Source organism: Alternaria burnsii (assembly GCF_013036055.1).
Source record: "Alternaria burnsii strain CBS107.38 chromosome Unknown 740, whole genome shotgun sequence".
Taxonomy (NCBI): domain Eukaryota; kingdom Fungi; phylum Ascomycota; class Dothideomycetes; order Pleosporales; family Pleosporaceae; genus Alternaria; species Alternaria burnsii.
In genome coordinates, this window is record NW_024066112.1 from 1,511,469 (window position 1) to 1,538,685 (window position 27,217).

The 27,217-nt window shown below is 51.4% G+C and overlaps 13 protein-coding genes across 13 annotated transcripts; 8 read left to right on the plus strand and 5 right to left on the minus strand.

The window, feature by feature from the left end:
- Nucleotides 1–35: 35 nt before the first annotated feature.
- Nucleotides 36–1,025, plus strand: GT037_005347 (glycoside hydrolase family 62 protein; the record flags this gene model as incomplete). Its single annotated transcript, XM_038930394.1, has 1 exon — nt 36–1,025. The coding sequence occupies one exon, from the start codon at nt 36–38 to the stop codon at nt 1,023–1,025; it is 990 nt and encodes a 329-aa protein (XP_038787344.1).
- A 171-nt stretch (nt 1,026–1,196) lies between these two features.
- On the minus strand, nt 1,197–3,461 carry GT037_005348 (uncharacterized protein; the record flags this gene model as incomplete). Its single annotated transcript, XM_038930395.1, has 1 exon — nt 1,197–3,461. One exon carries the CDS (start codon nt 3,459–3,461, stop codon nt 1,197–1,199), a length of 2,265 nt encoding a protein of 754 aa, XP_038787345.1.
- A 613-nt stretch (nt 3,462–4,074) lies between these two features.
- On the plus strand, nt 4,075–5,198 carry GT037_005349 (s-adenosyl-l-methionine-dependent methyltransferase; the record flags this gene model as incomplete). The annotated part of the gene is made up of 2 exons (XM_038930396.1): nt 4,075–4,256; nt 4,310–5,198. The coding sequence occupies 2 exons, from the start codon at nt 4,075–4,077 to the stop codon at nt 5,196–5,198; spliced, it is 1,071 nt and encodes a 356-aa protein (XP_038787346.1).
- Nucleotides 5,199–5,257: 59 nt separating this feature from the next.
- On the minus strand, nt 5,258–6,443 carry GT037_005350 (phosphoesterase-domain-containing protein; the record flags this gene model as incomplete). The annotated part of the gene is made up of 2 exons (XM_038930397.1): nt 5,258–5,823; nt 5,879–6,443. The coding sequence occupies 2 exons, from the start codon at nt 6,441–6,443 to the stop codon at nt 5,258–5,260; spliced, it is 1,131 nt and encodes a 376-aa protein (XP_038787347.1).
- Nucleotides 6,444–7,169: 726 nt separating this feature from the next.
- On the plus strand, nt 7,170–9,239 carry GT037_005351 (multicopper oxidase; the record flags this gene model as incomplete). The annotated part of the gene is made up of 1 exon (XM_038930398.1): nt 7,170–9,239. The coding sequence occupies one exon, from the start codon at nt 7,170–7,172 to the stop codon at nt 9,237–9,239; it is 2,070 nt and encodes a 689-aa protein (XP_038787348.1).
- A 260-nt stretch (nt 9,240–9,499) lies between these two features.
- GT037_005352 (uncharacterized protein) lies at nt 9,500–10,523 on the minus strand (the record flags this gene model as incomplete). The annotated part of the gene is made up of 3 exons (XM_038930399.1): nt 9,500–9,847; nt 9,919–10,316; nt 10,412–10,523. 3 exons carry the CDS (start codon nt 10,521–10,523, stop codon nt 9,500–9,502), a joined length of 858 nt encoding a protein of 285 aa, XP_038787349.1.
- A 64-nt stretch (nt 10,524–10,587) lies between these two features.
- On the plus strand, nt 10,588–11,430 carry GT037_005353 (uncharacterized protein; the record flags this gene model as incomplete). Its single annotated transcript, XM_038930400.1, has 1 exon — nt 10,588–11,430. The coding sequence occupies one exon, from the start codon at nt 10,588–10,590 to the stop codon at nt 11,428–11,430; it is 843 nt and encodes a 280-aa protein (XP_038787350.1).
- A 50-nt stretch (nt 11,431–11,480) lies between these two features.
- Nucleotides 11,481–11,999, minus strand: GT037_005354 (uncharacterized protein; the record flags this gene model as incomplete). The annotated part of the gene is made up of 1 exon (XM_038930401.1): nt 11,481–11,999. One exon carries the CDS (start codon nt 11,997–11,999, stop codon nt 11,481–11,483), a length of 519 nt encoding a protein of 172 aa, XP_038787351.1.
- A 331-nt stretch (nt 12,000–12,330) lies between these two features.
- On the plus strand, nt 12,331–12,867 carry GT037_005355 (uncharacterized protein; the record flags this gene model as incomplete). The annotated part of the gene is made up of 1 exon (XM_038930402.1): nt 12,331–12,867. One exon carries the CDS (start codon nt 12,331–12,333, stop codon nt 12,865–12,867), a length of 537 nt encoding a protein of 178 aa, XP_038787352.1.
- Nucleotides 12,868–12,903: 36 nt separating this feature from the next.
- GT037_005356 (uncharacterized protein) lies at nt 12,904–13,763 on the minus strand (the record flags this gene model as incomplete). The annotated part of the gene is made up of 3 exons (XM_038930403.1): nt 12,904–13,049; nt 13,107–13,616; nt 13,673–13,763. 3 exons carry the CDS (start codon nt 13,761–13,763, stop codon nt 12,904–12,906), a joined length of 747 nt encoding a protein of 248 aa, XP_038787353.1.
- A 1,388-nt stretch (nt 13,764–15,151) lies between these two features.
- Nucleotides 15,152–18,756, plus strand: GT037_005357 (uncharacterized protein; the record flags this gene model as incomplete). Its single annotated transcript, XM_038930404.1, has 4 exons — nt 15,152–17,099; nt 17,373–17,437; nt 17,808–18,560; nt 18,625–18,756. 4 exons carry the CDS (start codon nt 15,152–15,154, stop codon nt 18,754–18,756), a joined length of 2,898 nt encoding a protein of 965 aa, XP_038787354.1.
- Nucleotides 18,757–19,810: 1,054 nt separating this feature from the next.
- On the plus strand, nt 19,811–23,307 carry GT037_005358 (uncharacterized protein; the record flags this gene model as incomplete). Its single annotated transcript, XM_038930405.1, has 5 exons — nt 19,811–20,134; nt 20,164–21,579; nt 21,633–21,900; nt 21,948–22,435; nt 22,504–23,307. The coding sequence occupies 5 exons, from the start codon at nt 19,811–19,813 to the stop codon at nt 23,305–23,307; spliced, it is 3,300 nt and encodes a 1,099-aa protein (XP_038787355.1).
- A 1,310-nt stretch (nt 23,308–24,617) lies between these two features.
- GT037_005359 (uncharacterized protein) lies at nt 24,618–26,909 on the plus strand (the record flags this gene model as incomplete). The annotated part of the gene is made up of 2 exons (XM_038930406.1): nt 24,618–24,759; nt 24,952–26,909. The coding sequence occupies 2 exons, from the start codon at nt 24,618–24,620 to the stop codon at nt 26,907–26,909; spliced, it is 2,100 nt and encodes a 699-aa protein (XP_038787356.1).
- Nucleotides 26,910–27,217: the final 308 nt, after the last annotated feature.

The following is a 27,217-nucleotide window of genomic DNA, read 5'->3' on the forward strand; positions in this document are numbered from 1 at the left end:
ACAACACAAGCTTCCTATCCCTCACATCAGCAACCATGCGTTTCACTCCTACCGACCTCAGCCTTCCCGCTGCTGCGATCGCCTTCTTGGCATCGACTGCTTCAGCCCAGACTTGCCAGCTTCCCACCAGCTACAAGTGGACTTCTTCCAACGCGCTTGCTCAGCCCAAGGCAGGATGGGCTAACCTCAAGGACTTCACCACCCAGATGGTTAACGGCAAGCACCTCGTCTACGCCACCAACCACGACACTGGCAGCAACTACGGCTCCATGAACTTCGGTCTCGTCTCCAACTTCAACGAGTTGGCATCTGCTCCCCAGAACGCCATGAGCCAGGGTCTCGTCGCCCCTACCCTCTTCTTCTTCAAGCCCAAGAACACCTGGGTTATCGCCTACCAGTGGGGAGCCACCGCTTTCTCCTACAAGACTTCTTCCGATCCTACCAACGCCAACGGTTGGAGCGCGGCTAAGCCACTCTTCTCCGGCAAGATCACTGGCTCAAGCACTGGCCCAATTGACCAGACCGTTATCGGTGACGACAAGAACATGTACCTGTTCTTCGCGGGTGACAACGGCAAGATCTATCGTGCCAGCATGCCCATTGGCAACTTCCCAGGCGACTTCGGCACCGCCTCCACCGTCGTCATGAGCGACAGCACCAACAACCTCTTCGAGGCTGTCCAGGTCTACACCGTCAAGGGAGGAACCACCGCCAAGTACCTCATGATCGTTGAGGCTGTTGGTTCTCAGGGACGTTACTTCCGCTCTTTCACTGCCTCCAGCCTCGGCGGCAGCTGGACCCCCAACGCTGCTACCGAGAGCAACCCCTTCGCCGGCAAGGCCAACAGCGGTGCTACCTGGACCAACGACATCTCTCACGGTGACTTGGTCAAGGTTACCAACGACCAGACCATGACTGTCGACCCTTGCAACCTGCAGTTGTTGTACCAGGGCCGCAACCCCAACTCTGGTGGTGACTACGACCGTCTCCCCTACAGGCCCGGTCTCCTCACCCTCAAGAAGTAGATTGGGACTGCTTGACTTGCTAAAAGTCTTTCGTTGTACATACATTTGAGCTGGACGATGTATATAGATGGCCAGTTTGATTTCTCTTCTTTTCCTTTGACCCAGAGGGTCTCTTTTAGCAACAAATGGATTTACAGGGCATCTTTAGATCCCTATTTCTATCTATGATTGCTACTTCGTGAAACATGCTTGAATCGCTCTTCTCGCTATGCAAAGTCCCGTGCAGAACTCCTGCTTACGTTTCTGGTCCTGAAATATCTCTTCTTTGCAGATATCCAAGCCTGTTCTCTCCCTGATGACGATTTCCTGCATCACGCACCGACTCTCCTCACACAATAACGCCATGTCTCCCTGACCTCTGGCAATTGCTTCATGCACCTCCATGAATGCCCAAGTCATACCCACGAGTAGATCCTGATGGGTCAGCCATCGCATACCCATCCAAATCATCCACTGCGAGAACGAAACTGATTCATCATTACCCATAGCGACTGCTTCCTCCAAGCTCGAGGGTATCCTTATGCTTGCGCTATGGCACATTTCCAGGCCAACCTCAACCAGGCCAATAGCTTGACCGTCGTCAGTACGGTGAACTTCGTCCATGCCGGCTACACCGGAGCCTTCAGCACTGAATCCAGTCTGAGCGCGAAGTACGCGTACGATGGCAGAGCCGAATTCGTCGGCAGCTCGGATAGGTACGGCAGGGAGCGTTTCGAGTAGAGTAGGTGATGTGAACCACAAAGGGAGGAAATTGGAGATGTTGAGCCTACTGAGATCAAGAGTTGGTGCATCATCGATGTTCAGATCGTTGGCGTTGGTGTTCTTGAAAGGAGTGTCCGGCTCAGGCGTCGCAAGGACTGGGTAGTCGACAAGGATGTCCAGATGCCGTGTCATCAGTTCCACTAGAGGACTAAAAGACCGTCCTGTGAACTCAAAATATGCGTTTGGATCTGACTCTGGGCTCTGAATAGGCAGGCCAAGTTCGTCTATCCACGCTTTTACGATTTCCACCTCCTTCTCGGTGAAACTTCCAAACATCTTGCCTTCCCAGGACAACTCTGTCACTAATCTACTCTTTCCACTGCTACCCTTGATTACCCAAGGTCTACAATTGCCAAGGTCCTGTAGGAACTCTCCTTGCCACTGTGCATCTTTGAAAGCATTCGGCTCTAACCAATCCACTAAAGAACGGCGACCAATTTTCAGGCGACTGTTGCAATGGATCTTGTGGGCGACAAAGCTTTTTGCAGCAAAGATGTCGATTAGCGCCGCCTCAGTATTGCTACGAGGAAAAGGCTCTTCAGCATGGGCTTTCAGTGATGGACTTTCTGGGGTAGTGGGCAAGCCCTCAGCGAGGATGTAGCCAGCCTGCACGCGTCTCCACGCGACATGCGCGGCTTCCTCTCCTTCCTTCTCAGCTATCATCTCAATGTAGTTAGTAACTGCAGCCATTGCCATAGCAGCATGACCAGAATCGGCATTGTCGATAGATATGTGGAGTTCGAAATAGTACGGATTTAGCCGAAGTTCACGAAGCTCCTTGACGGTCTTCAACAGGTGGAGTGGCAGGCTCTCATAAGCCATGTTGAAGCCCAAAAGCTCGGGAAGAAAATCGTGAGAGAACAGGGAGATGGTAAGTTGCGCCATGGCAGCTTTCCAGCATCGCGTTTCTGTTAATCCATGGCGAGGATTGATAAAGTCCTCCGAGTCAGCAGCAGGAAGACCAGCGTCGATGTCGTTCATCAATTGTCGATATACATGTACATGGTTCTTTGCAAGGTCGCCGTCGCCAAGCTCTTCGGACATGACCTGCCATGCGTTCTTGGTAATCTGACGGTACTGGAATGGTGTGGTGATTTTGTTGATGTGTCCGAGCCACGCACCATCAACGTATTTGACTGGCGCTGCTTGCTTGAGCCACCACTTTGCCTCATCTTTGTCGGCAAACATCTCTCGGGATCCACCAGCTCTTCGACGCGAAAGATACTCCTCCCACCGGTTGGTGACGTCAACATCTTTGGCTTTGAGAAATTCATCTAATGATTCACGTGAGAATCTCTTAACGGACAGAATGCCATCTCCGGGTTCCTTGACTGCATCCGTGATTGTTGAAGAGAGTAGACTGAGAAGGAGCTTGTTGCACTCTGGCAAAATCTCAGGGTGATTCTCAAGATGATGTAGTTTGTAGTAGATGTGCTTATATCTCTCTAGCTCTTCATTGCTCAGCCGAGATGTTTCGAGAACATGGTCCTTTTCCAAGTTCGCATCTTGCGGCGGTGGTTTGACATCATTGGTAGTGGATATCGTTGGACTGCCTGGAGTTTCGAGATCTTTCCTTCTTGACCGGCCTTTGGCGAGACGATTTCGAACTTCGTTATACGCGACAAGTGCAAGGAATGCGATTAGTATCGCTGTGGTTGTTTGTAGAATGAACATGCTGAGAGGAATCGCAGTGTTCGTTTCGCGCACACCGAACTACGTTCCGTCGTTCAGCCATTGGGGAGCGCAGCTGTTTTGACTATTGTTAGCGCAGTTGTGGCAAATGAGCCACACCCATGTGAGTGCAGGCAGTGAATCATGCTGACGATGAATACGTACATGGTCAGTATCTGGAATGTCCATGTCATCGCCCTGAAGGCGATCCATGACGAGATCTGAGACTAAACCGCTTGCAGCTAGGCCAAGCGTACCCCACAGTTCGCAGGATCCGTACAAGTGGGACCTAACGCCTTCGCGACATCATTTTGTTGGTTGCAACGCAAGCGGCGCAGCACACTATAGGCAAAAAGGACGGCTCTTTGCATTGACCGGTATTGCACATCTGGCCAGCTTCTAATTGTGGACACCAAGGCTCGAGCACGACATACGCGGTGCCTCTAACCGACCTGTCATTACTAACAACAACGTCACATTGACCCCTACGTTTGTTCCGCGGCTCAAGCAACTCTTGGTATCATGTGCCTTGACAGCTGCATCTGCTGGCTGTGTCTCAGAAAGCGTTGCGCAATGAAGTCACCCGCGGAGCTAGACTTGCACCACTTCTTTAACCATGACTGAAATCACGACTGCCTACCAGGCTCTCACTAAGCACCTGGCCAAGGAGAAGTATGTCTTTGTATGTCCTTCTCCAGAGACACAGGCCAGAGTGGTAAATAAGAGACGTTCCAATGTTTCGACAGAAGATGCCCAGAACGCGTATGATTTCTTTGGATGGAATCTACCGTGTACCAGGTACGATATGCATGTTGTCTTTCTTTCACCTTGCCATGCTAACAACCTGACAGAGAAGCTCTACGATCAATAATACCTGACGATGTATTCGAAAATCTCCACAAAGCCTCCATAATCACTCAAAGTAATGATGGGGGCTACCGCTCCACTATCCGCGTATCCAACTTCTACCTTCCCAACCTCCCGAATTACGAAATTGGTGCCGCATCACCCTATTACATCCACTCGTCCTTCCCTGCATCTTCAGATTCTGTCTTCTTCGGACCTGACACATACCTCTTCGTTTCATTCCTGCAAAATATAACACGACATCTTTCACAAGCACCTAGTAGCATTATAGATGTCTGCTGCGGGTCGGGCGCAGGGGCGATACATATGGCAAGGACATATCCTCAGGCAAAGACATTAGGACTGGACCTGAATCCACGTGCGCTGAGCCTGGGCGATGTCAACGCACAGCTGGCTGGTGTGAAGGTTGGCTTTTCCGAGTCAAACCTCTATGCAACCGTACCTGAGGAAATGAAGCACTACGGCGTCGATCTCATCGTGAGTAATCCGCCCTACATCGCATCCAGCACCGATGGTAAGGACCTACCCATATACGCCGATGGTGGTGTTGGATTTGGCCTGGATATATCCTTGCGTATCGTGGAGGAAGGGGTGAAAATCCTTTCCTCGACTGGTGTCATTGTGGTATATACGGGCGTCGCCATGCCCATGGCCGACCCTGGCCGCGATGCTTTCTTAGAGAAGCTCCAACAAGTAGAAGGTGTGGAGCTTGCTGAGTACACAATCCTGCATCCAGACATGTGGCCAGAAGAGATTGGAAAGGGTGCTTACGCGGATGTGTGCAGGATACAAGTCGTTGGAGCTGTGTTGCGTCGGAATGCTCAGAGTATGGATGAGGTAAAATTAGAGACGCGCAGACGATGGGCAGTATAATATTGATTACAAGATTGAAGGGAACATTTACAGTCCCATGGCCAATGCTTGTCAAATTCTTACTTAAATTCGGCCTCTGGATGCATGCCATCTGGAATCTCTAACGCAGTTGTATACGCAGATTGTCCGACCTGCTTCCCCCACGTACCTGCAATAGCTGGCAATACACTCCTTCCCGCAAATACCGCATTGGTGTTCGGTACAGGCCAAGGAACCGACGTATTCTTGTTGCTCAACTTTCCAGCGTAGGACGCATTGAAGTACATATTGTTGAAGGGAACCTTCCCAGACCATGCTCGCACAGTATCGCCAGTCTTTGCAGCTACGAATTTGAACACGTTAGCACCTACGTCCCAACGGCCTAGTGTGTGTAAGCCCCAGTTCGCTTGTACAGTAGAGATCTCGCTGTAATGGTTGTAATAGGCATTATCCGTGGTACCGACCAGATTAGCAGGAACGGCATCTCCGAGAAGGATGCTTACGACGCGGTTCTGTTTGCCGTAGGTGTGGTTCTCGTCGAAAGTTACCATGACAAGTGTGTTGTTCATGAAGTTCTTGTTGGTGAGGAGGGGTTCGAGGAATTTACGCGTCCAAGTTCCTGCTACAGTCACGGTAGTGTCGTGTCCTGTACACCGTGAGTATGTTTCTGATTAAATATACCGTACTCTGAGGATACTCACCATCACTTGTCATGTTAGGTGTAATGAACATCCACTGCGGCAATTGATCCTTATCCATGTCTTGCTTGAACATGGTCAAAGGCTTCGTCTTGGCCAATCTGTCCGTCTTCTGCGCTACCGAATCGTACAGCACAGCTGGGTTATGCTTGCGGACGTACATGTTGGCTCCAGTTTTAGGGTTCGTGTAGGATTTTCCTTGGAAGCCAACCGACGGCATGTCTTCTTGGTATTCGCCCCAGCTAACACCTTTGTCTTCGAGGAGGTCTACCAATGTGGATACGTTGGAGGGAATCGCAACCATGTCGTCGTGGTTGATGCCATAGTAGTCACCCGATATTGATGCGGCGTAGTTGGGCATAGAAGGGTGGGTTACAGCAAAGTAGTTCGTAAGGCTGATGCCTTTCTTTGCGAGCCATGCTAGGTTCGGATCCCCAGCTGCGAGGTCGTAGTCGGTATTTTCAAGCCATATTATGGCAATGCGGTCGAAGGCTTTGCCTTTGACTATAGCATGTACTGGGCTGAGGTTCGCTAGCAAGGCTAGTGATAAAACAAAGGGAGTAATCATGATGGTTTAACCACGCTGACAATCCAGTTAGTGCTAGTGACGATGCAGTTTTTCGATGCCTTCTTACCAAAAAACGTCACAGCAACGACAAAGAGACACCCAAATGAAATGACAGCAGGCAGACACGCATGCCATCTGCCACTGGGCTTTTCATCCCATCTGTCAGGGTCATGGGATGCCGCTTTTGCTAATATCTAAAGGGTCTGGACACCTCGCGAAAACTAACTGCAGCAAAGCTGCCACATTCCCACCAATTGCGGTATGTGTATCGCACATGTGCACACTATCGGGACAGGTACTTCGCACATCGATGCACTGAATGCGGGAGGTTAAGCTTTTCGGGAAGGTGGACAAGCTTTGGATGGGTTCACGAGATCAACGTGCGAAGTTGATTGGACACACACCCTGGGCAAGGTCGAACTCGGCAAATCTGCGTTGATTGATGGCACGACCCACGGACGCAGGACATGACCACGCTGCAGATAAAGCGGCGTAGCAGGATGATCTCCTGCACTCGTGCAGCGGCTGTTCTGATGGTGGCGATGGCATTCACAGGCTCCCTGGATGAGATGACAGGTAGTGACGGTTGCCACCAACTTACAGGGTCGATCAGGGATTTGAGGGGAGTGACATCAAACATCGAAGAGATTACAGCTACACGAACACTGTGTAACGCTCTTGTGAGACTGGCCGGGAATTGATGAAGGACTGTGGAAGCTAGCCGCGATGGGCCGAGACCAAAGCTTTGGCATGAGAGACATGTCTAATTCGAACGCACGTGAGCCCGAGGAGCAAGTTGGCTTGCTACATGCATCTACCGACGACGATAGCGAACACACAGAAGATGATCGGGGAGCGCGCTGGACCGATAAGCACGAAACCGCACAGCACCACAAACCTCGGCGGCCATGGATCAGAGTCACCACCGTTGTTTTTCTCCTCGTTTCCACAATTATCGTCTTGGTGCACCGAGGACTAACCGGCAGCGAGCACACTGCTTCGCCATCCACTACCTCTAGTCTTGCAAGACTTCGACCGCAAGAAGACTACATACTCTCTTCAGCATGGGATTTTAACGCTCTACCTACGACCCGGGAGTATACTTGGGAAGTAACCGACCACATTCTCAATCCTGACGGAGTGTATCGCCCTATGATACTCATCAATGGCACCTTTCCTGGGCCTCTGATCGAGTGCAACGAAGGCGATGAGCTCGTTGTTCATGTCCGCAACCGAGCCACCAATGCCACATCTATCCACTGGCACGGTCTCTACCAGAACGGCACAAACTGGATGGATGGAACAGTGGGAGTCACGCAGTGTCCGATTGCCCCAGGCCATTCGTTCACATACCGGTTCAATGTAACAGGGCAAACGGGAACGTACTGGTACCACTCGCACGTTAGCATGCAAGCGTCAGATGGACTCGTGGGACCGCTCATCATACACGCCCGGGACGGAGAAGAGAAGATGGAATTGCAAAAGGCACCGTATGAACAGGACCGTGTAATTCTACTGTCGGACTTCTACTACGATCTGTCCTCCGACCTACTCATGCAGTACCTCTCCCCCGGCAGTGAGAACGATGAGCCTGTTCCCCAATCTGCCCTGATCAACGGACGAAACGTGCGAGACTGCGCCGATTTACCGAGTCGAAACTGTTCATCGTCTGGCAATAGCAATGCTTTGTTTAGCTTGTCGCGCACGAGCAATACACGACTTCGCATTATCAACGTTGGGGCTTTTGCAGAGTTTGCCTTGCAAATTGACGAACATGAGTTCCAGGTCACAGAAGTAGATGGCACGGATGTGTACCCTCAATCAGTTCATCGGCTGAACATCAACCCTGCGCAGCGGTACAGTATAATCCTCACTCCACCCAGTGAGGACGAGAACAAAGAGGCGTATTGGATGCGTGCAAGGATGGTGACGCACTGTTTTGCGTATGAAGAGCCGGAATTGCAAGAAGAAGTTAGGGCTATACTATACTATCCTACAACAGATAGTGAGACGAAGGATATTGTACCAAAGAGCAAGGATTGGCCTGAGATCATCGATGTCGAATGTCGGGACCTGAACACTTCGACTCTGGAGCCTGTCATCACAATAGCACCACCAGAGATCGATACTCAATACGCCCTCTACCTCCGCTCCTCGTTCCAGATTGGGGATTGGAGACTCTCGCGAGGCTATTTGAACGATAGTTCTTTTCGCACAAATGCTACCTCGCCGATCCTAAACACCATACTTTCGACACGGACCGTTGAGTCGAGTGTTCACGAAAGAATTCTAGACACGGACACGTTTGACCCTCTGCACCAACCCATTTATCAGACGCAATCGACGCGGACCATAACGATCCTCATACAGAATCTAGACGACGGAAACCATCCCTTCCATCTCCATGGCTACAAGTTCTTCGTCCTCGCTCAGGGACACGGGTATCCACCTTCTTCCCTTCTCGAACCCGACCATGTTGGAAGTCATCTCAATCTGACGAATCCGCTGCGGAGGGATACAGCAAGTGTAGAAGCATACGGGTGGCTGCTGATATCATTTGTGGCCGATAATCCAGGCCTGTGGGCGTTTCATTGCCATATAGGCTGGCATACTGAGGCTGGCTTGATGATGGTGTTTGCCACTAGGACGCGAGAGATGAGGGGCTGGAAGGTACCTGAGGAAGTTGATGGGTTGTGTGGGCTGGAAGGAGTAGAGAGGGGTATGGCGCCAGATGATGATGTCTGGGTTGGCAGGAGGGAAGAAGAAAGGAGAGGTGGGATTGATAGATTATCGTAGCAGTCTAGGCATCTCTTTGGAATGCGCAGCATTATTGTTGCTGAACTGCTAGGAGATGTGCCTGATTTCTCATTCCTGTTGATAGATGAGATCAAACTCTCTAATATACATACTTCGATGTTCACGTCTCGTTGCAACGATAGCCCAAAGTTCAAAAACGAAGTTGGGGTTTCGAACATTGGGCTGTTGACCTCTCCTGTCATCAAGGTCCTACGACTTGTTGTCGCTCATGACTCATATCCTACACTGTCCTCGAAACCTCACTCCCAAATGCCAAACCACTTCTTCACCCTCCTCCTCCTGATACCATCCTCACCAACGTAATACCTCGGGTCCTCGATATATTCCTCGCCCCTCTCCTCAGCCTCCCTCTTTCTCTCCAATCGGAACTGCTTCCTCTTCTCAACCTCTTCGGCCTTCTTCAGCCTCTGCTGCTGGTACTGCTGCGACGTCTGCTCCATGTGCATCTTGTAGACTTCAATGAAGCGCGAGGTGGATTCGAAGGGGTGGCGGACAAAGTCTTTGCGTGTAGGAAGCAAGTGGCCGAAGACGGTCTTGGAGATGAAGTCCATGTACCATGCGGCTACGGCGAGGGAGACGAGTATGCCCTGTTGAACAAAGTGGGGTTAGCCTGGGGGAACGTTTGGACAATCAGGCGGGGTGTTGTCGGGAGCGCTACCATTGTGATCCACAGATGGATTGCCCGATTGTGGAGGAACCAATGCGAGAAGGTGCCCTCTGGACTCATCATATTGGGGTATTTCTTGGACGCCATGCGCTTCTTGTCTTCTTCCGATACGGGCGCGCCATAGATCCTGTTCTCCAGATTCCGGTTTGGGGCTCGCTTGCTGTGTGACGGCGGCCGGTACTTGTCGGGCTGCGGTATTACGGGCGCTCCCCTCTGCTGCTGTGCTTCTCGCCGTCTCCGAAACTCTTCTGACAGGCCCTTGGGGGTGATGGAGGCATGGCGGACACTGGTGGGTGAGGGCAGTGGGAGGAAGGCGCGAGCTTGAGGTCGCAGGAGCAGCGGGCCCCGGGGAAGGAGAAAGCGCGGTATCGATTGGAGGGTGGCCATGGCTGTGGGTGGTGATGCTCGTCGTCTCGGGAGTCCGCAGAACCATGGGATGAAGATCTTCAGTTGCCGGAGAAAGCTCGGGCCGGCGCATACCTACAATTAATCGTTTGGGCATCATCGCCTCTCCTCACTTCTCTCCTCATGGCAACAAGCCCCTTTTCACTCATATCGCGCGTGTACACGCGCTTCGGCTGCAACTCACCTTCCATCTGTTAGTGGAGAGACGACGACTAATCGCAGAGTGGTATTGACGCCAGTGTGTCCCAGGTCGCAATGCCTTCTAAGCAACCGCCCTCGTTCGGATCGCAAGCCTACTGGAATCATCGCTTCGCTTCCAACACGGATCCTTTTGAATGGCTCGAGGCTCCCAATGTCCTGGATCCCTATATTGTCGATTCTTTAGACGCTACGCCCACGCCCAAGCCCCAACTTGTCCACATAGGTTGCGGCACCTCGCTACTATCCTACCATTTGCGGGCTCATGTAGACAGCCCGCAACAGATACACAACTTGGACTACTCGGAAGTTGCCATTGAGGTTGGCAAGATCCGCGAACAGGAGATATACCAGGATCCGAGGGCCAACGTCGCGTGCATGCGCTGGGACGCTGTAGATCTGCTCGACTACAAGTCTGTGATGCGCGTATGCAAGCGCGCTACCTATTCGGCTATAGTTGACAAGTCAACATCCGACTCCATTGCCTGTGCAGACGACGTCCTTGTTCCTTCACCGTACCCGCTAGCGGTTCGATCCTATGAACCCCTCAATTTGGATACCCCCAAATCTCCAGAACTCATTCATCCTTTAGTTGTCCTGGCTGTGAATTTAGCGCTCGTGACGAAACCCGGAGCGCGCTGGATCGCTCTGTCTTACTCAAGCGATCGTTTCTATTTCCTGGATGCATCTGCAAAGGACGTAATACCTCAAGGTGTAGCTTTCCCACATCCAGCTGATCTGTGGCATCTAGTGGAGAAGCGCGAGATTGAGGACAATGACTGGCAAGTGCGGGACGAGAAGAGAGATGATGCGGTAACACACAGACCAAAGGTGGGCAATTTTGTATATATTCTGGAGAGGACCCATTTGCCATTGTCTATTCGCGGAGAACACATTTAAGCAAGAAGCAATTTTCTTCTCTCCAAATTAGCATCTCCGCCAGGCCAGAATCACGACACAGAACCACCAAGCCACTTTTCATAGCAAACACTCGCTTCAGCCAACGAATATTTCCCAAACATCCCCCGCTGAGCGAATCCGCATCTCTCATAAAAACGCCTCGCCGTTGTCATATCGACGCCTGTCTCCAGTAACAACCACGGCAATCCTCTTTTACGTGATTCACCTTCCAGCTGCTCAAGTATCAGCTGCGCAACCGAAGTGCGTGCCCCGTCATGCCCGCCCAATCGGCCCCGGTATGCTGGGGCAACAAACATCCGTTTTATCTCAGCGGAATTCTTGCGTGCATTTTCCGAAGCTGAAGAAAGAGGACGTAGGCCACCGCATCCTACTGGTTTGCCGTCGTGATATGCAATAAGAAAGACTGCAACGTCAGCAGCTGATGGTGGATCACAGTAATCTGGACCCCATTGAGCAGTTATCTCGGCTTGTTGGGTGGTACGGAGTTGAACGCTATCTGGGTGGTCGAAGGGAACTGGACGTATGACGATATCTTGGGTAGATGGCATGTTGAAAGTGGTACAAAGAAGCGATGTCGAGCCAAGTCTAGAGATATTTCCATGTTCTAGAGCACCACGCCCTACTCACGACAGGTAGGTTACTCAAGGCTAGGAGTCATAGGCTAGCGTTATCGGACCTTCTGTTTGCGGCAAGTTGCTAGTAGAATATGTACTAGAGTATTGGAGTCACCGAATACGAGGTTCTTTGCATCCTTACGCTGGCCATGATCTCATTGGTCCAACGCGACTACCAACAAGCTACAGTTTAGGCGTCGATCATGCACCTCCACGATTCACTTTCTCACCATCCATACCGAGCGTATCTTCAAATACACACAGTATGGCGCAATCGCCCTGTCCGACACGCCAATATGCCTCGGAAAACTTCATTGAAAGCTGCGGCGCCATTGCCCACGACCCCACTCGCCAGAAGATTTGTCTAATCCACCTCGCTCAATCAAATATGTGGGTACTACCGAAAGGACGGCGAAACGTCGGAGAAGCGCATCGAGAGGCCGCACTGCGCGAGGTGTACGAGGAGACTGGGTATAGATGTCATATCCTGCCTGTGGACATGGTTGCTAGAACGCCTGTTGTAGGTGATGCAGCGGATGCTCCTGATGTGCCGCACACGTTACACAACTCAGTGGAGCCTTTCATGGTCACTGTCAGAACTGTGAGAGAGGGTCAGGGTGTCAAGATTATTTGGTGGTATATTGCGATAATGTATGAAAGTGCTGGTGAAACAAAGGGGCCTGGTGAAGAGGGGGTTGAGACAGGCTTGTTCTCGTATCCTGATGCTGAAGAGTTGCTATTCTATGAGACAGATCGAGAAGTGTTGCGCAAGGCCAAGGTACTTGTTGGGAATCTAGACTGAGTCGACTAGTCCTCCAAGCCACGTGCAAAGGACGAACTAATCTTCTCTCTCCAGCCACTGCTTGCTCGCCTCGAAGAGCGTTGGGAAGGCATCATCAAGAGACATAAGCTTCTTGAAATAATCCTCGCTCACGCGCTTGATGAAATGCATCATTGACACAAGAATGAAGTCTGCATAGGAGACTGCTTTCTGATTAGCATGCATTACTCAGATCTTCCACTGAAGTCGTCTTCACTTACCAGTCTGACCAAGGAAATACGGGCCACCGTTTTTCCTCAACAGATCGCCCATCTCCTTCGCTGGCGCTTTGGCCTTCTCCCAGCACTCCTCAGCATTAGCATCCTTTTCTACTTGTTCCAGTGGCTTTCCGAACAACTCCTGCCTCGTCTCGTAGAAGTAATCAGCACTTGGCTTGTTCAAGAATGCTTCTGGCACCCGAGGGATAATTAGGGATCTGAGCGGACCCATTAAATTGGGTTGGAGGTCCCTGATCCTCACAACAATCGGATCGTCGAAGTGTAAAGAAGGACTCGGGTACTGCTTCTCGAGCTCAAGAGCAATGGGCCATGAGTCCATTTGGTAGGTTCCGTCTGTATGCTTGATAGCAGGACTGGTATAGTCGGTGAAATAGCCAGGTGCGTCCTTGGGGTTCGGGGGAATGCCGAGGGATTTGAACTTGGGTACGAGATCAGGATATTCCACCCATTCGGTCGTGTAGTCAATCTTCTTGTAGTTCAAGACCATGCGAGCTGCAAGCTTATTAGTGTTTTCGACATATTATAGTTAACGTGAAAATAAAACGTACTCTTCCATGGGTTCAACGACCACGCGGCGCCGTCTCTGCTAGGGAGATCAAACAGGATTACCTTTGACGACGACGACGACGACGACGACATTGTTGCTTAACCGTGATGATCGATAGCTGCAGGCAAGGCCAGGATATATACGACAAAAAGTAGACGTTTGAGATCAATTGACATTGCGCCCTTCGAGCTATCTTCTCCACAGTCATTTGTCATCGACCGGTAGTTCGGTGTGGGGAATACCTGAAGCTAGTCGGCTTGAAGCTCTCGCGCGCGGATCATCGCTAATCCAACCTCGCTGTAGCCTCGTGATGACGGAGTCATTGTACAAAGCAGTACAGAACGATTGTAATGTCTGTGAGCAGTTCGGAGATTGGTGAGTACTCGCATGGGTGCAAGCTGACAGAGACGTCAAGCGAGCGAGCCGCGGCCGAAGCTCAGGTACTCCTTCCCACCCGGGCAGTCGCGTCGAATACAACAACATTCACAACAATACTGATGCAAGCTTCATACACCCTCGCGTAATTCCCATAAGTGCATACCCGGGTTCAGGCGTATTCTGCGACATACTAAAAGCTCTCCGCCTTGCGCTTTCCGCGCTACTCAAGTACCTTCCCGCTGTTGCATCCTAGGCGAATGGGGAGTTCGGCCCCCCTCGTGGCTTCAGGCCACCTGCACACTCAGAAGGCTAGATACGCCTCGATAAAACGATGTGCACTCGACGGGCAGTCAGAGCTAACAATAGTACTACTGATCCCTACAATCATTGGCTCTAGTGTAAGGCTTAGCCTCTTGCTCGGCAGAATGCAAGACGAAGAGGTCATGAGCTGGATCACGCTTCTGTATCGAGGGCTGCTTCACGATAGGCGCATGGTAAGTAGCAGAACGACTGTTCCAACTTCTATTATTATATTCTGATACCTCTTTTCTTCTTTTCTTCTGCCTCTCCGCGGGACTTTCCAGTTGCTTCGCCTGTCTTGTGCCGCTCAAGAGGCCTGCAGCTGCGCTTGTTGTGGCCCCCAAACTTTCAGCCCCCAGAGCCACCAATGCTTCCTGGATCGCCGTGCGGGAACTTGTCGGCAGGAAGCGATAAGAACGCCATGTGCGCTCCATGGGAATTCTTCATCTTCTCTGCCTTCGATCATACCTCCTGCACCTTCCCTAGGCAAAGCCTTGCAAATCTACCCCGCGACAGCTCTCGTTTGTCCTCAGATATCCAGGTACCACGACTCCTACCAGTATATCAGGAACTCCGATTTTGCTGCCGAATACGCAAACAACCCTACTCGCTACTTGGTTAGGCTAGATCCACCCAAAACGCTTGTACTGTCCCATCGGACTGGGTACGAGATCTGGAGCTGCGCAAACCCACTTTCACAGGTGTGGGGTAAAGCTCTGATACATCGTCTTCCCAAACGAGGCAAGAAGCAATGGACCGCAATCGCACAGTTAGTGGTGGGCATTCTGACAATGCACCATTAATGAGCTCAGCCGAACCGCCAGGTTACGACAGTGGAGATATAGCGATGCGACACGATACATCATACGCACCCGACGATACGTCCTACTCACCACCAATGGTCTTGTCGCCCGAAATCATGGAGTCCAAGGGTGGTGCCTACACCACCCTGAATACCCCACGTACCCCCAGCTCGACGTTCGACGTAGAAGACGGGACTTATCACCATCACAAACATCACAATCGAGTCAAGCGTTTTGATCACCGTGAAGCTCGGAAAACACTTTTGAAGACTGGAGCAATGAAGCTTCTTGTAACACTGTTCTTCAGTGCAGCGATGTGTGTCACACTCAAATCGTGGGAAGGATGGCGCGGACCCATCGTCCTTTCTAATCTCGAAGTCCGAATCTTCAACTCGCTCACGATTGGGCTTTCGCTGTGTCTGGGTTTGAACATCTTGGCCTCGTTGAAGCACTACGCATCCGTGTTTCGATGGTCCTTCCTCACTAGACGATACGTCAGTTTGGAAGTATTCGATCTCATACTACACCTAGGCTCGCTTGCCAAAGTCACAAAGTTGATGATCCTCAGCTCACCTGGATTTCGTGGCAAGACCTGGCTACGGAAGTTTGGCTGGTTCAAGGACGTCAGAGACGACGGGACCAAGTGGATGTGGCTTGCGTGCCTAGCTTGGCTGTCTCTCAACATTGGCTCCCAGATCTTGGTTGCATTACTGAGTTTGTTCTGGCCAATGGAGAACTCGCTTCTCCCACTTTTTTCCTATGGAACTGTGATGGTTGCCAACTTGGATAACTGGTCTAATGACGCCACCTCACCCGTTATCGTCGAGGACAAACCCCGATTCACTGAAAGCTCTCTCGAAGCGGCTTGGATGTTCGGCACGGAGGCTACGGCTTACCCTGAAAGCAATTTCACAACCTTTGAAAATATGACAACCGACCTCTCCGGTTTGCAAGGTGCACCCATCTATAGGGACGATGCTGCTTGGCACTATCGCTTCTTCAACCGCGAGCCAAAGCATCCTTGGGTCAACTATGCAGCCAGTTCGCGCATTATAAGTGTCCAAGCAACGTGCGACAAACTTGAGATACAAAACACCAGTCTGCAAATTACTGAAGATGGAGAGGATTGGTATCTCATGGGAAGAAAGCCGGGTACTGAAGAATATAGCCCCCACATTGTCACTGAGACAGCTTATGGATCTGTCACCTGGATGGCATCTGTGGATGAGAACTGTGGCCCGAGGTGTACAAATTTCACCGTCGTCCGACTGCCCGACGAAAAGTATGTAAACGATACGTCCCTATTCACTTGCGAAAACACTCTCGGAAACGTAACATCCAGCCGGAACGCAAAAAATGATATCACACTGCGAAATCCTGCCGATGTTGACGCAGTGTTTGGTAGCGACGACTTTGCTCGTATAGCCGCTGGGGCAATAGCCTGGACTGGCATTGCCTGGGTTAATTCAGACTACCGACAAACGCGATCCTACAGTCAGGGCTCCAAATGGTCTCCGGCGAAAGAGCTCAAGGAAGAACAGCTGGAAGACTTGCTAATGCGCTTCACGATCGGTGCTGTAGCCGCGTTCGACGACCACGGCATCCGCTACAACGTCCCCGAACAAACTGTTGTTCCCTCACAGGGTCAACAACTCAATGTAGACTGGTCCTATATCTTCAGTATTTTGGGCGGAATATGCTTTATCCAATTCTTGGCACTCTGTCTAATGGGCATCTTTGCTAACCGTACGATTGTGCGGGATGAAAGTTACTTCAGTATGGCTATGCTGTTGAACCCTGTTGTAAGCCGCATCAAGAGCGAGGCAGCTATGGTAATGAGCGGGAGTGAGATCAAAGATAGCAAGGCGCTCAGGTTCAAGAAGATCAAGTACGACTATCATGAGGGAGGAAAAGGGGAGCCGAATCGCGTCGCTATCTTCTTTGAGGGTGAGGATCGTCGAGAGAGTAGGAAGAGTTGGGCGGCAGGGAGCTATGCTTGATTTCGTCGTACTTGGTACGACTCCTCGATTTTACGAATACATTCAGATTATTGTCATTGTTGCACTTGACTCAAAAAAAAACATGGTGATGCTTGGCAAAGGGGCACGCAGTAGGCGGCGCAGCACGGAAGGTTGGTTTGTGCGGATCGGCATGCCGCGTGGATCGACGTGGTTGTATGACGCTCACTTCACAACGACTGTGTGCTGGCCAAGCGACTAGACACAACTCCCAAATGGACCGGTCCAGCCTTCCTTGTGCACATGGAGATGCGCGGCAAGGCATTCGTAATAGTCTGATACTCTGGTCACGGGAGGAGCGGAAGGCGTACCGCGGGAACCATGCAACCATCCAGAGGTTGTAGACTGCGCCTTCCTGCTATCGATTGATACTTGCCTGAATCCTACAGCCTCGCCTCAACTCGCCTCCTACACTCGTACCCAGGAAACACTATGCTCATGCAATCATCATCCACTTACATTCATCCCCCTCTAGTATTGTTGTTGTAGCCCCACGCTCGCTCTGCGCATTATTAGCTCACACATGGTCGGCTCAGCCCACGGTTGAGGGGTAGGATTCCACAATGGTAGGTTGGATGCAGATCGCATGCCTCAGCGCATATTCCTTTGTTTCGCACGCTCTAACACACGTCATTAGGGTTGTTGCGCCTCACGCACGAGCGACGGCAGTCCGCCTGCTGTCCACGCGCATTCGTCGTCGCGCAACATTACGGCGCCTTCGACGCGACCAAGCTCAGTCCCTTCTCCACGCGCCTCTCATGCCTCGCAGGGAAATGTCCACCCACCGCGAGCCGACAATCGCCCAAACACCCCGCTGAAGCCCATCCCCTCTGCTCAGCGCTCGCGCCTGCCGAATACGCTCGCTTCCATCACCACCAAGACCAGCAGCCGCGTCAAGCCTCTGACCGACTCCACGAACCTGACATGGACGCGATCGCGATTGGACAAGGAGCGCGGGGACTGGTGGGATACACAAGTCACAGGTTCGGAGCAGATATGGCGCGCTGTACGCCTCGTGGCGCACTATCTACAGGCTGGGGAGCTGCAAGAGGCTCAGACGATGCTGGATGCCAATGATTGCACGTGTCCAACGGGACTACTTTGGCGAGGCGTATACGATCCGACTGGCGTCCAATACAAAGTTCCCGAATGGGTGATTATTGAGCCAGAGGGACTGGCAGAAGAAGAAGATATAGACGACAAGGACGTGGCTGGAGATGCCGGCTCCAGTGCTATCCAGGAGACGTTGGACGACCCGGTCGACGACGATTCTAACGGCCTCATACGTGTGCGAATAAGGACGAGCCATGACCAGAAGGATGTTCCGGTCGTGATTCGGATGCGAGACACTGTCGCAGTCGTCATTGAGAAGCTGAAGCAGCAAGCAAAGGTACGCCTTCTCTCTCCCCGCTACACAGCCTGCGCAAAGCAAGCCCATTGCTAACAATACACAGCTCGATTCCACCGTCAAAGTCCGCCTCGCCTATGGTGGGCGCCTCTACCAAGACACCGAGACGTTGGAATCTCATTCTTACTGGGACTTTGCTAACAACTTCATCATCACCGGGCTTGTGTTTATCGTTTGATACCCTTCCTTTTCGTTCCACTTCTATCAATAACAAGGTATAGTTTAAAGTCTACATTGTCTTCTAATAAGAAGGCTTATAAAGATTAATAGTCTTGTAGCTTTCTAGGGTTTCTATTCGTATCTATATAAATCTAATACGCTTTATTGTAGTAGGAAAAAGTACCCTACCCGAAAGAGGAGGTTGGTTTCTCTCTTTGATGTAGTGATTGCGAGCTTGTAATTGTAGTCGCCAGGCCAGGTCTGGAGTGGTGCCTATCCCACTCAAATAAAACACAATCTTACCCATTGATCGTCTGGGTTCCACCTTTCATCTGTAAAGAATATTGAGATGAGAATGATGGAGAATATACTGCATATAGCTGGGCCATCGCTCATGTGGTACCGCGTACCATTGGTTCCTTTCCTTGCGGCACAACAGACGCTCACGCCGTCTATAAAGGGCTCGTTTTACCAGTGAGTGACAACCATGCATACGTTAGACGAGGTTGAGTTCGTTCGCACTCGAACATTAGGTCAGTATCTCTGGCCTGTGCTTAAACCCGGGGTAGCATGGATGAAGTTTTTCAGTGCGCTCATACAGTACGGCACGCAGCGATCCTGATTGGTTCAGTTGTAATGTCGACAAGACGGGGCGTTGTGCTGCCTTTGGCTTATGCATGTGCTCAAATGCGCATCTGCGTGCAGTGACCGACGGTGATTTTTCTTACTCGAATCGGTAACTCGACCACCACTTGGCTCAAGTCTAATGCATACACCTCATACGAGGGGAAACGTCAACATTGGTAGGTATGACAAGTACTTTGTTGCGAGAACAAGTCCTTTGTAAGCGACATATTAGGATACTCTAGTACCGTCGCGGAAGCTAGACCTTGCTAGAGGCGTTGTATTGTCAAGCACGGGCCTAGCGCCACACTGCTGCGCCTCGCGTTGACCGCCATACTCCGCAGCCAGCCTCCCCTGCATCCCCCCAGCTAGCATGAGCTTCGTGAAGCATACATCCCCGCATTGAGATGGGCGCGCGCAAATGCAGCCTTCGCTTGCGGTAGACCGCCATGACGTATTGGCCTATCTCGTCGCCCTCCGTCTTCGCGGCCACTAAACGTACGGATCTCGGGCGCGCACACACCTCACACGATGGCGCCGAACACCAGCAACCAGGCGAACAAGATGCCGACAAACCATCACAGACGCGTCCTGGAGATGGGGTGTCTGCGCAAAGTAAGAGTGAGGTAGAAGACAAGAATGGCGCGTCGGTAGAAGACGACATACATGGCACCATCATTGCCATCAGAGCGACCAGGAGTGGGCACATGTTTGCGACCCTCACCAGAACAACGCTCACGGTCTGGCAGACAAAGGCACGTCCCATTGCCAGCGTGACGCCTGAGGTGCTAACTCTTCGTAGCCTACGATTGTTCTGGCTTCAGTACTGCGCTCAGAGCAATCCGTCCGAACATACGGCCCCAACACCGACGTCCTACTGCGCCCTGACTCTCAGATCTTCGTCGTGCAGACCACGCTCGGCTTCCTCATCACGTACTCGCTCGCGACAGACCACTCGTCCCGCATCTACCAGGCTCAATTCACTAACACGCACGGGGGCCACACCAGGAGAAGCAGTGCAATCACTGGCTTCAAGATTCAGCGTCAGCATGATGTCAATGCGGGGCCAGGAGAAGGCAGCGGCTTGAAAGAGCTCAGCCTACGCTTTCGGATGGTCATACGGGTCGATGCTGGTATCATCAGGGCTCTGGCTCTGGACGACGAATTGATTGTCGCAACTGGGAAGCCCGCTGCTGTACAATGTATTCGTTGGGCGCCAGACAGCACTGGTAGTCAAACGAGCACTGAACTATTGGCAAAGATGTCATGGTTGGGAAACAATGCATCGCTGCGTGAAATGGTCCATGATCGGCCTATGAACCTGTCGTGTTGGATCACAGGCGACGGACAAGCCTTTGCAGTCCAAAAAGCGGCTCGAAAAGACGCCGTTGCTCCCAGTCTCTTCCGTGGCTATGGTTTCCATACACCCGAAACAGCCGCAGATCACGGCGTGAAAGCTGCAATCAATGCAAGGTTTTCATTACTTGCTGTTGGCTGCGCCAGTGGTGAAATCTATGTTTACACCGCACGCGACTACACTGGCAACATTCCCCTCTCTCACAAGCTACGACCGAACGTTACATCTCCCGGAAAGATGACCGTCTTGACTTACTCGCCAGATGGATACTGTCTTTTTGCTGGCTACGAACGTGGCTGGGCAATGTGGAGTGTATACGGAAAGCCTGGGGCAACGAGCTTCACAGCAGAAAGAACACTTTCCAAGACAAACAACGAAGAGTGGCTTCTGAGCATCAAAGAAGCATTCTGGATCGGGGGTGGTGCAGAACTGTTAATGTTGAGCAACGATGACAATCGTCTCTTTGTATTAGAGATGGCTCGAAGTGCAGTAACCGGCTGCTTCTCTTCGGCTAACGTATCACGGTCTTTGATGCAGACAAGCACCGGCTTCATGATCTACCGTGGTTACGACTTGCCAGACTTGACGACGATTTCTGCCGATGTCTCCCTGTGGCATCATGTTCAGATTCCTTCGGCCTACCTTGTCGACCAATGGCCAATTAGAAGTGCGGTCATCTCAAACGATGGTCGGTATGTGGCAATAGCGGGCAAGAGAGGGCTTGCCCATTACAGTGTAAACAGCGGGCGTTGGAAGATGTTTGACGACCCTTTCATAGAGAACGAGTTCACAGTTCGAGGGGGTATGTGCTGGTTTCAGCATGTTCTGATTGCAGCGATCGAATGTCGCGATTCCCATGAGGTATGTGTGTCCTCTATTCACCTTTTCGTCGAAACTGACAATGTGTTTTCAAGGTTCGCGTATACTCACGCGAGGCAGCGCTCGATAATAACCACATCATGCATACACAGAAGCTACCTGCGCCCATTGTCCTCATTGCACCTTCTGGCGAAGATTCACTTCTCGTCTACACCTACGAGAACATATTATATCACTACGTTATTAGTGTTTCAGATGCAAGCGTAAAGTTGGTACAAGTTGGTCAAATCGCGCTGCACGGTATCATTCGTGCACCTACTCGAGTGCGAGCACTTAGCTGGATATTACCAGAGGACCAGATCCGTAAGTGCTCAACATCTGTCACTACAAGATTTGCTAACGACTTACAGACAACGGCGATCCATCACAAGATGTCGCAGTCGCAACTATCCTGTTCCTAGTGGATGGCAAACTCGTGCTTCTCCAACCGACGACAACCGAAAGTGGCGACCTCAAGTATGAAATGCGCATCATCGCGCAGAATGTAGAGACGTATGCTCTCATGCGCGACCACCCTGCTTTCGCATTGGATCGGCATGCCGATTCGTTACCGGCGAGTCCGTCCATGGAACTGACGATGGAAGGGGTACACGGCCACGATCTCCGTGACTCACTCTGGTTTTTTGATGGTCATGACATGCGAGTTTGGATAGATATGCAGGATGTTCTTGCTTCCGCTTCACCAGAAATTGGTCGAGAACTCCCAACACCTGTTCAGATTCCTGTCGATTTTTATCCTCTCTCGGCATTGATCAACAAAGCGATCATATTCGGTGTGGAATCGGAGTTGATCCAACGTAGGGATACAAACTTCGCCTTCCTGCGTTTCGGCACTAGAGTAAGCTGTCGCGCCCTGCTCCGCGCCTAATAGCTGGCTCGTCAATCATATGCTGACACACATGCTAGACACACCTCTTTCTTCCCGCACTGCTACGGTCCCACTTGGCGCAGTTCAATCACCCCGCAGCCTTACATCTTAGCCACCATTATCAGCACTTGCTTTACTTCCCCCACGCTCTAGAAATCTTGCTGCATGAAGTCCTGGACGAAGAGGTAGATACCCAGCCACCACCCGAGCAAGCGCTATTGCCAAGTGTGCTGTCGTTCCTGAGCTCTTTTCCTCGATATCTCGACATCGTTGTGCAATGTACCCGCAAAACAGAAGTGCGTTCGTGGCGGACGTTGTTTTCAAACTTGCCTCCACCGGAAGAACTATTTGAAGAATCACTGCAGAAAGGGAATTTGAAGACCGCTGGTGGTTATCTGCTGGTCCTCCATACATTTGAAGAACTGCGGCCAACAGGCGATCAAGTTGTCCGCCTACTCCAACGTGCCAAAGACGAACAAGATTGGGAGCTATGCAAGGAACTTGCGCGTTTTCTCATGGCTCTTGATGAGTCTGGTGCAACATTGCGAAGTACCTTGGAGCTTGTGGAGCTGAAGACTCCGTCAGCAGAGCCAGGCTTTGGCCAGTCACACTTTACGTTCGACACTGCCCGACTAAATGTACCCATGCGCAGTCGCAATAACGGGATTAGGTCGTTGGGCGGACCAGGCGTCGATTTTGGGTCCGACGGCGCTGGCAGGACCTCACGGGAGAATGGCGACACTAGTCCTGGTGTGAGTGACGTGAGTGCTAGTAGTGATGCAAGCCCTTCAAAAGTACCGGGGGACTACTTTGGCCTTGGCATGAACAGTTTGCGCCAGTAGTAGTCGTAGTAGTAGCTGGGACATTGGGAAAGTTCCATTGAATGTAGTTGTATAATTTTTCACAAGAGTTCCCTATACTCAATGTTGCCATACTCACAACAGCAACATTAAGCGACCAAGGTACTCGGGGTGCGGTAGACCATCCGACGGTCCCAAGTTCTCGGTCTGGTCCTGCTCCTCCAGACCCCAAGCCATGCAGGGAGGTCGTATTGGCCCCACAGGGCTGCTTACAGGACCTCACGACGGGCTAGAGAAGCATGGCGATTGGTGATGGAGATTGGCCTACCTCCGTCTACCGTATCTTTCACAGGATTCCGAAGTATGGCGTGCCCATGTAGCTGGTACACTTGTAAGCGAAACGCTTAAATTGTGGTAGCATTTGTGGCCTCCGTATCTCCGTCCAACGTAGTATCGCTTGATTTCTTGTGTCTTGTAGTTCAAAGGTACGTAGCTGAGCTAAGCCGTTTCAATAGACCAAGATGCCATGGCACATGGTTTGATGTCTGCTACTGGACCAAAGTTTGGCCAGGTATGCGACAGCAAGGTTGGCGGTCGCTTGTAAGATGTGGTGTAATCGCTCGGGCGGTGAGATGCGCGTGGTCTTCCCTCTGTTTCCACGGCTTGGTGATCAGCTACAGCACGTGTGAAGCAGTATCCAATGGACTGTGGTCTTGCCACAAGGCAAATGCTGCAGATAGGGTCCCTCTCATCGTTGAAAAACGGATAGGGCGCAAATACACCAATGTGCCCTCCCATGGGTAATGCGCACATGGTGACAAACATCTGCGTCCGACGTGACGTATCCATCAAGACATTGATGAAGCCTCGAAAGATCCATGTCTCCATGATATTTCGTCTCCATCGCGTCCCGCGCTGAAGGGAGTGCCAGTGCAATGGGCCGGCTTTCAGGCAACCAGCAATCCCTCCATCCCCGGCGCGCTGGCCTCCTGTTTGCTCGTCAATGTAAAGACGGCAAAACACAGCCACGGCTGCCTCACCGTATTCTCACGTTGCTGCGCATGCTCAACACACGCTTTATGACGCACAATTGCTTGCTCTCCGCTTCATACTGTAACACAGGGCTTTTGAAAGGCCGGCATTGCGCCTGTTTTGAATTGACTCCCCGGCGGCAAGGCACACTGTCGCCAACCGTGTATATAATCGTCTGGCCCCATTACTCTCAGCCCTATCCGAACCGATCGATCACCTCTCCTCTGCACTAGGAATGACCAAGACACTTGGTTCATCGTATCGAACATCATCGCGCTTGCCAATCTATCTTGAGTATCGAGCTAGCTAAGACGACAACAATGACTGCCCCTCCAGCCGCACGACCGCTGTTCTCCGCCGCCCACTCCATGCCATTCGCCTATCCTTCACCAGCATCCACTATTGCATCAGACACGAGCTACTTGCATTGTAACGTAATGTCACCTCGGCAGGAATTCAATGGTAAGCGTACCTTTTTCGTGTTGTCGAAGATACCGGTTGCGCGTACCACATGCAGAGGCGGTCTTGCTGCCGAGGTCCATCGCGTGCCTGCTGCACCTACACAGATGGTGTAACGCGATCACCAATGTCAACGACCGTCTCGACTGCCGTGACTAGCTCACTCTAGCGATACATCATGCTAAGATGAGGCAGATATCACATACTCGCGGAAGTCAGTGAGCTCTTCGCCGACAGCGCAGTCAGCCGGCAGTGGAGGTTTCCAATGGATTACCGGCAACAAGCCGGACGACTTCAAAACCAAGCATGTTATGCAAAAAGTGCGCCAAACTGCCATGGGCAGTTATCTGCAAGGCGCAAGGAGCCAGGCAAGCAACAAGTCCAGATCTAACAGTGAAGCCTCGGATAAGTCTCAATCGAGTGTCGGTGATCAAGGCGCAACGAAAACCCGGCCTATGAAGACACCAAAAGGCAAAGGAAAGATTGATAGCGAGAAGAAGGTTTTGGTACCTAACAAGCAACTCCAGCCCAACAGCAACGTCCAGGGCACCTCGGATCCTGCTTCACAAGTTGCACGCCAATCCACCCTTCCTAGGAGATCCATCGTTGTCCCGATCATGGACGATATGAGAGGATATTATCCATTCGATCTATATCCGGTACCGGAGCTATACTCCTTAGGAAAAGGTATAGACCCTTTCGGCACCATGTTCCAGTCAAGAGACGCGCGCGTCAATGTCGAGGGCTTGAAGTTCCAATGCGCCAGCTTCTTCGGTACTGAGGGTCTGGGAAGATACTGGATTCCCCTATGCCTAAGCTACCCGCATGCCTTCCTGAGTACCCTTTACATGGCTTCTGCGTTCAAAGACGTCATTGAGAACAGCAGAGTAGAGAGTTTGGAGACGGCCGCACTACGCCAAGATGTTATACACTTTGTGAGCGAACATCTTACTAATAGGGAGCAATGTGTGGCGGACCACAACATTGTAGCAGTCAGCCAGCTGATACTGGGAAACGTCATTACCCGGATGGATGCAGGTTTGACCTTCCACCAGAATGGAATCGAGACTATGATCAGACAGCGCGGTGGGCTCAGCAAGCTGGGTGTACATGGACAATTGGCATCCGCAGTCTCTTGGGCCAACCTTGCGATTGCCGTTTTGCGGGAAAAGGAACCTACTCAGATGTATGTCGAGTACTGTGCTAGCCACTCGGCAAAGAAATACGCTCTGGATATTGCGATACCGGAGTCACCACTATATCGGCCTCATGGCAGATACGTAACGCTCAAGAATTCGACCAAATGTACATCGAGAGCACAAAAGCTCTTAGCGATGATAGAGCTATTTCTTGAAAGCCAGCGCTCGAGTCGCCAGAGTAACGCTTCCAAGCTGAGAAATTTCTACAACTCCATCAATCAGTACCCACCTGGTTCAAAGGGGGATGGTTGGAGATACGAAGCGATACGCCTCACCGCTCGCGTCCAAGCTCAAGCTATCATTGACCAAGTCCCGTTGTCAGAGGCACTCAAAAGGGTGCAATCGTCTGAGATGCGGTCGGCCATGTACAGCTCCTCGATAGCCTCACGTTCCAATGATTCCATCTCTTCAACACTTGAATTTCAACAAGTGACTCCGGTTACTGAAAATTCCGAGAGTCCTACCTTTGCCCCGTACAATGGAATACACCTTCATCAACAAGTCGGCTTTCCTTTCAACCACCGGGATTCAACCTCCTCGACACATTCGCAACGTCCTTCGCCTTTGTCGATGCAATCGAGTTCATCAGCGATATCTCCTCAATTATGGATCTCCGCATCCAGATCCGGTAGACCTACCATACTCCAACAGCTTCGAGACGCCCTCGAAAAATCCGATCTTTCAGAGTGCTGGTCCGACATGGCTGGTGTGCTGCTATGGATTGGACTAGTCGTGGGAGCAGCAAGTAACGAAAACGAGGACAAGGTCTTAGCAAGATACTTTTCTGCGACAACCATGAGAGCATGTATCATGCTTTGCTTCGAGCATCCGGAAGCAGTACATTCTACCATGCTGAAAATGACCGACATCGTTGGAGCGTTGGACAAGAAGCCTGTTGATGCACAACTGGCTAGGAAAGACAGCGCTATTTCAAGAAAGCGAGCGAAGGCATGAAGAGCTGTGAAAAGAACAGTTCAGAAAAAGTCGACGTTGCGATAAGCTTTCTCCACAGTGGCGATGTCTTTCGGCGAAGCCGATTGATCCACTTGGATACGATATCCGTGCACATATAGGGCTGCAAGGCTTAGACTGCAAGGCTTAGGCTGTAGGCTGACATGAAGCTGCCCATGACTTTCTCATCTCAAAATCTTCAGCGACTGCTAGGGCGTCAGGTTCTCTGTTTGATCATATGTACATACTTCTGCCTTCACTATACCATAGCATTCCAGGTTCGAGCACCGGCGTTGGGGTGTTAGGCGTTC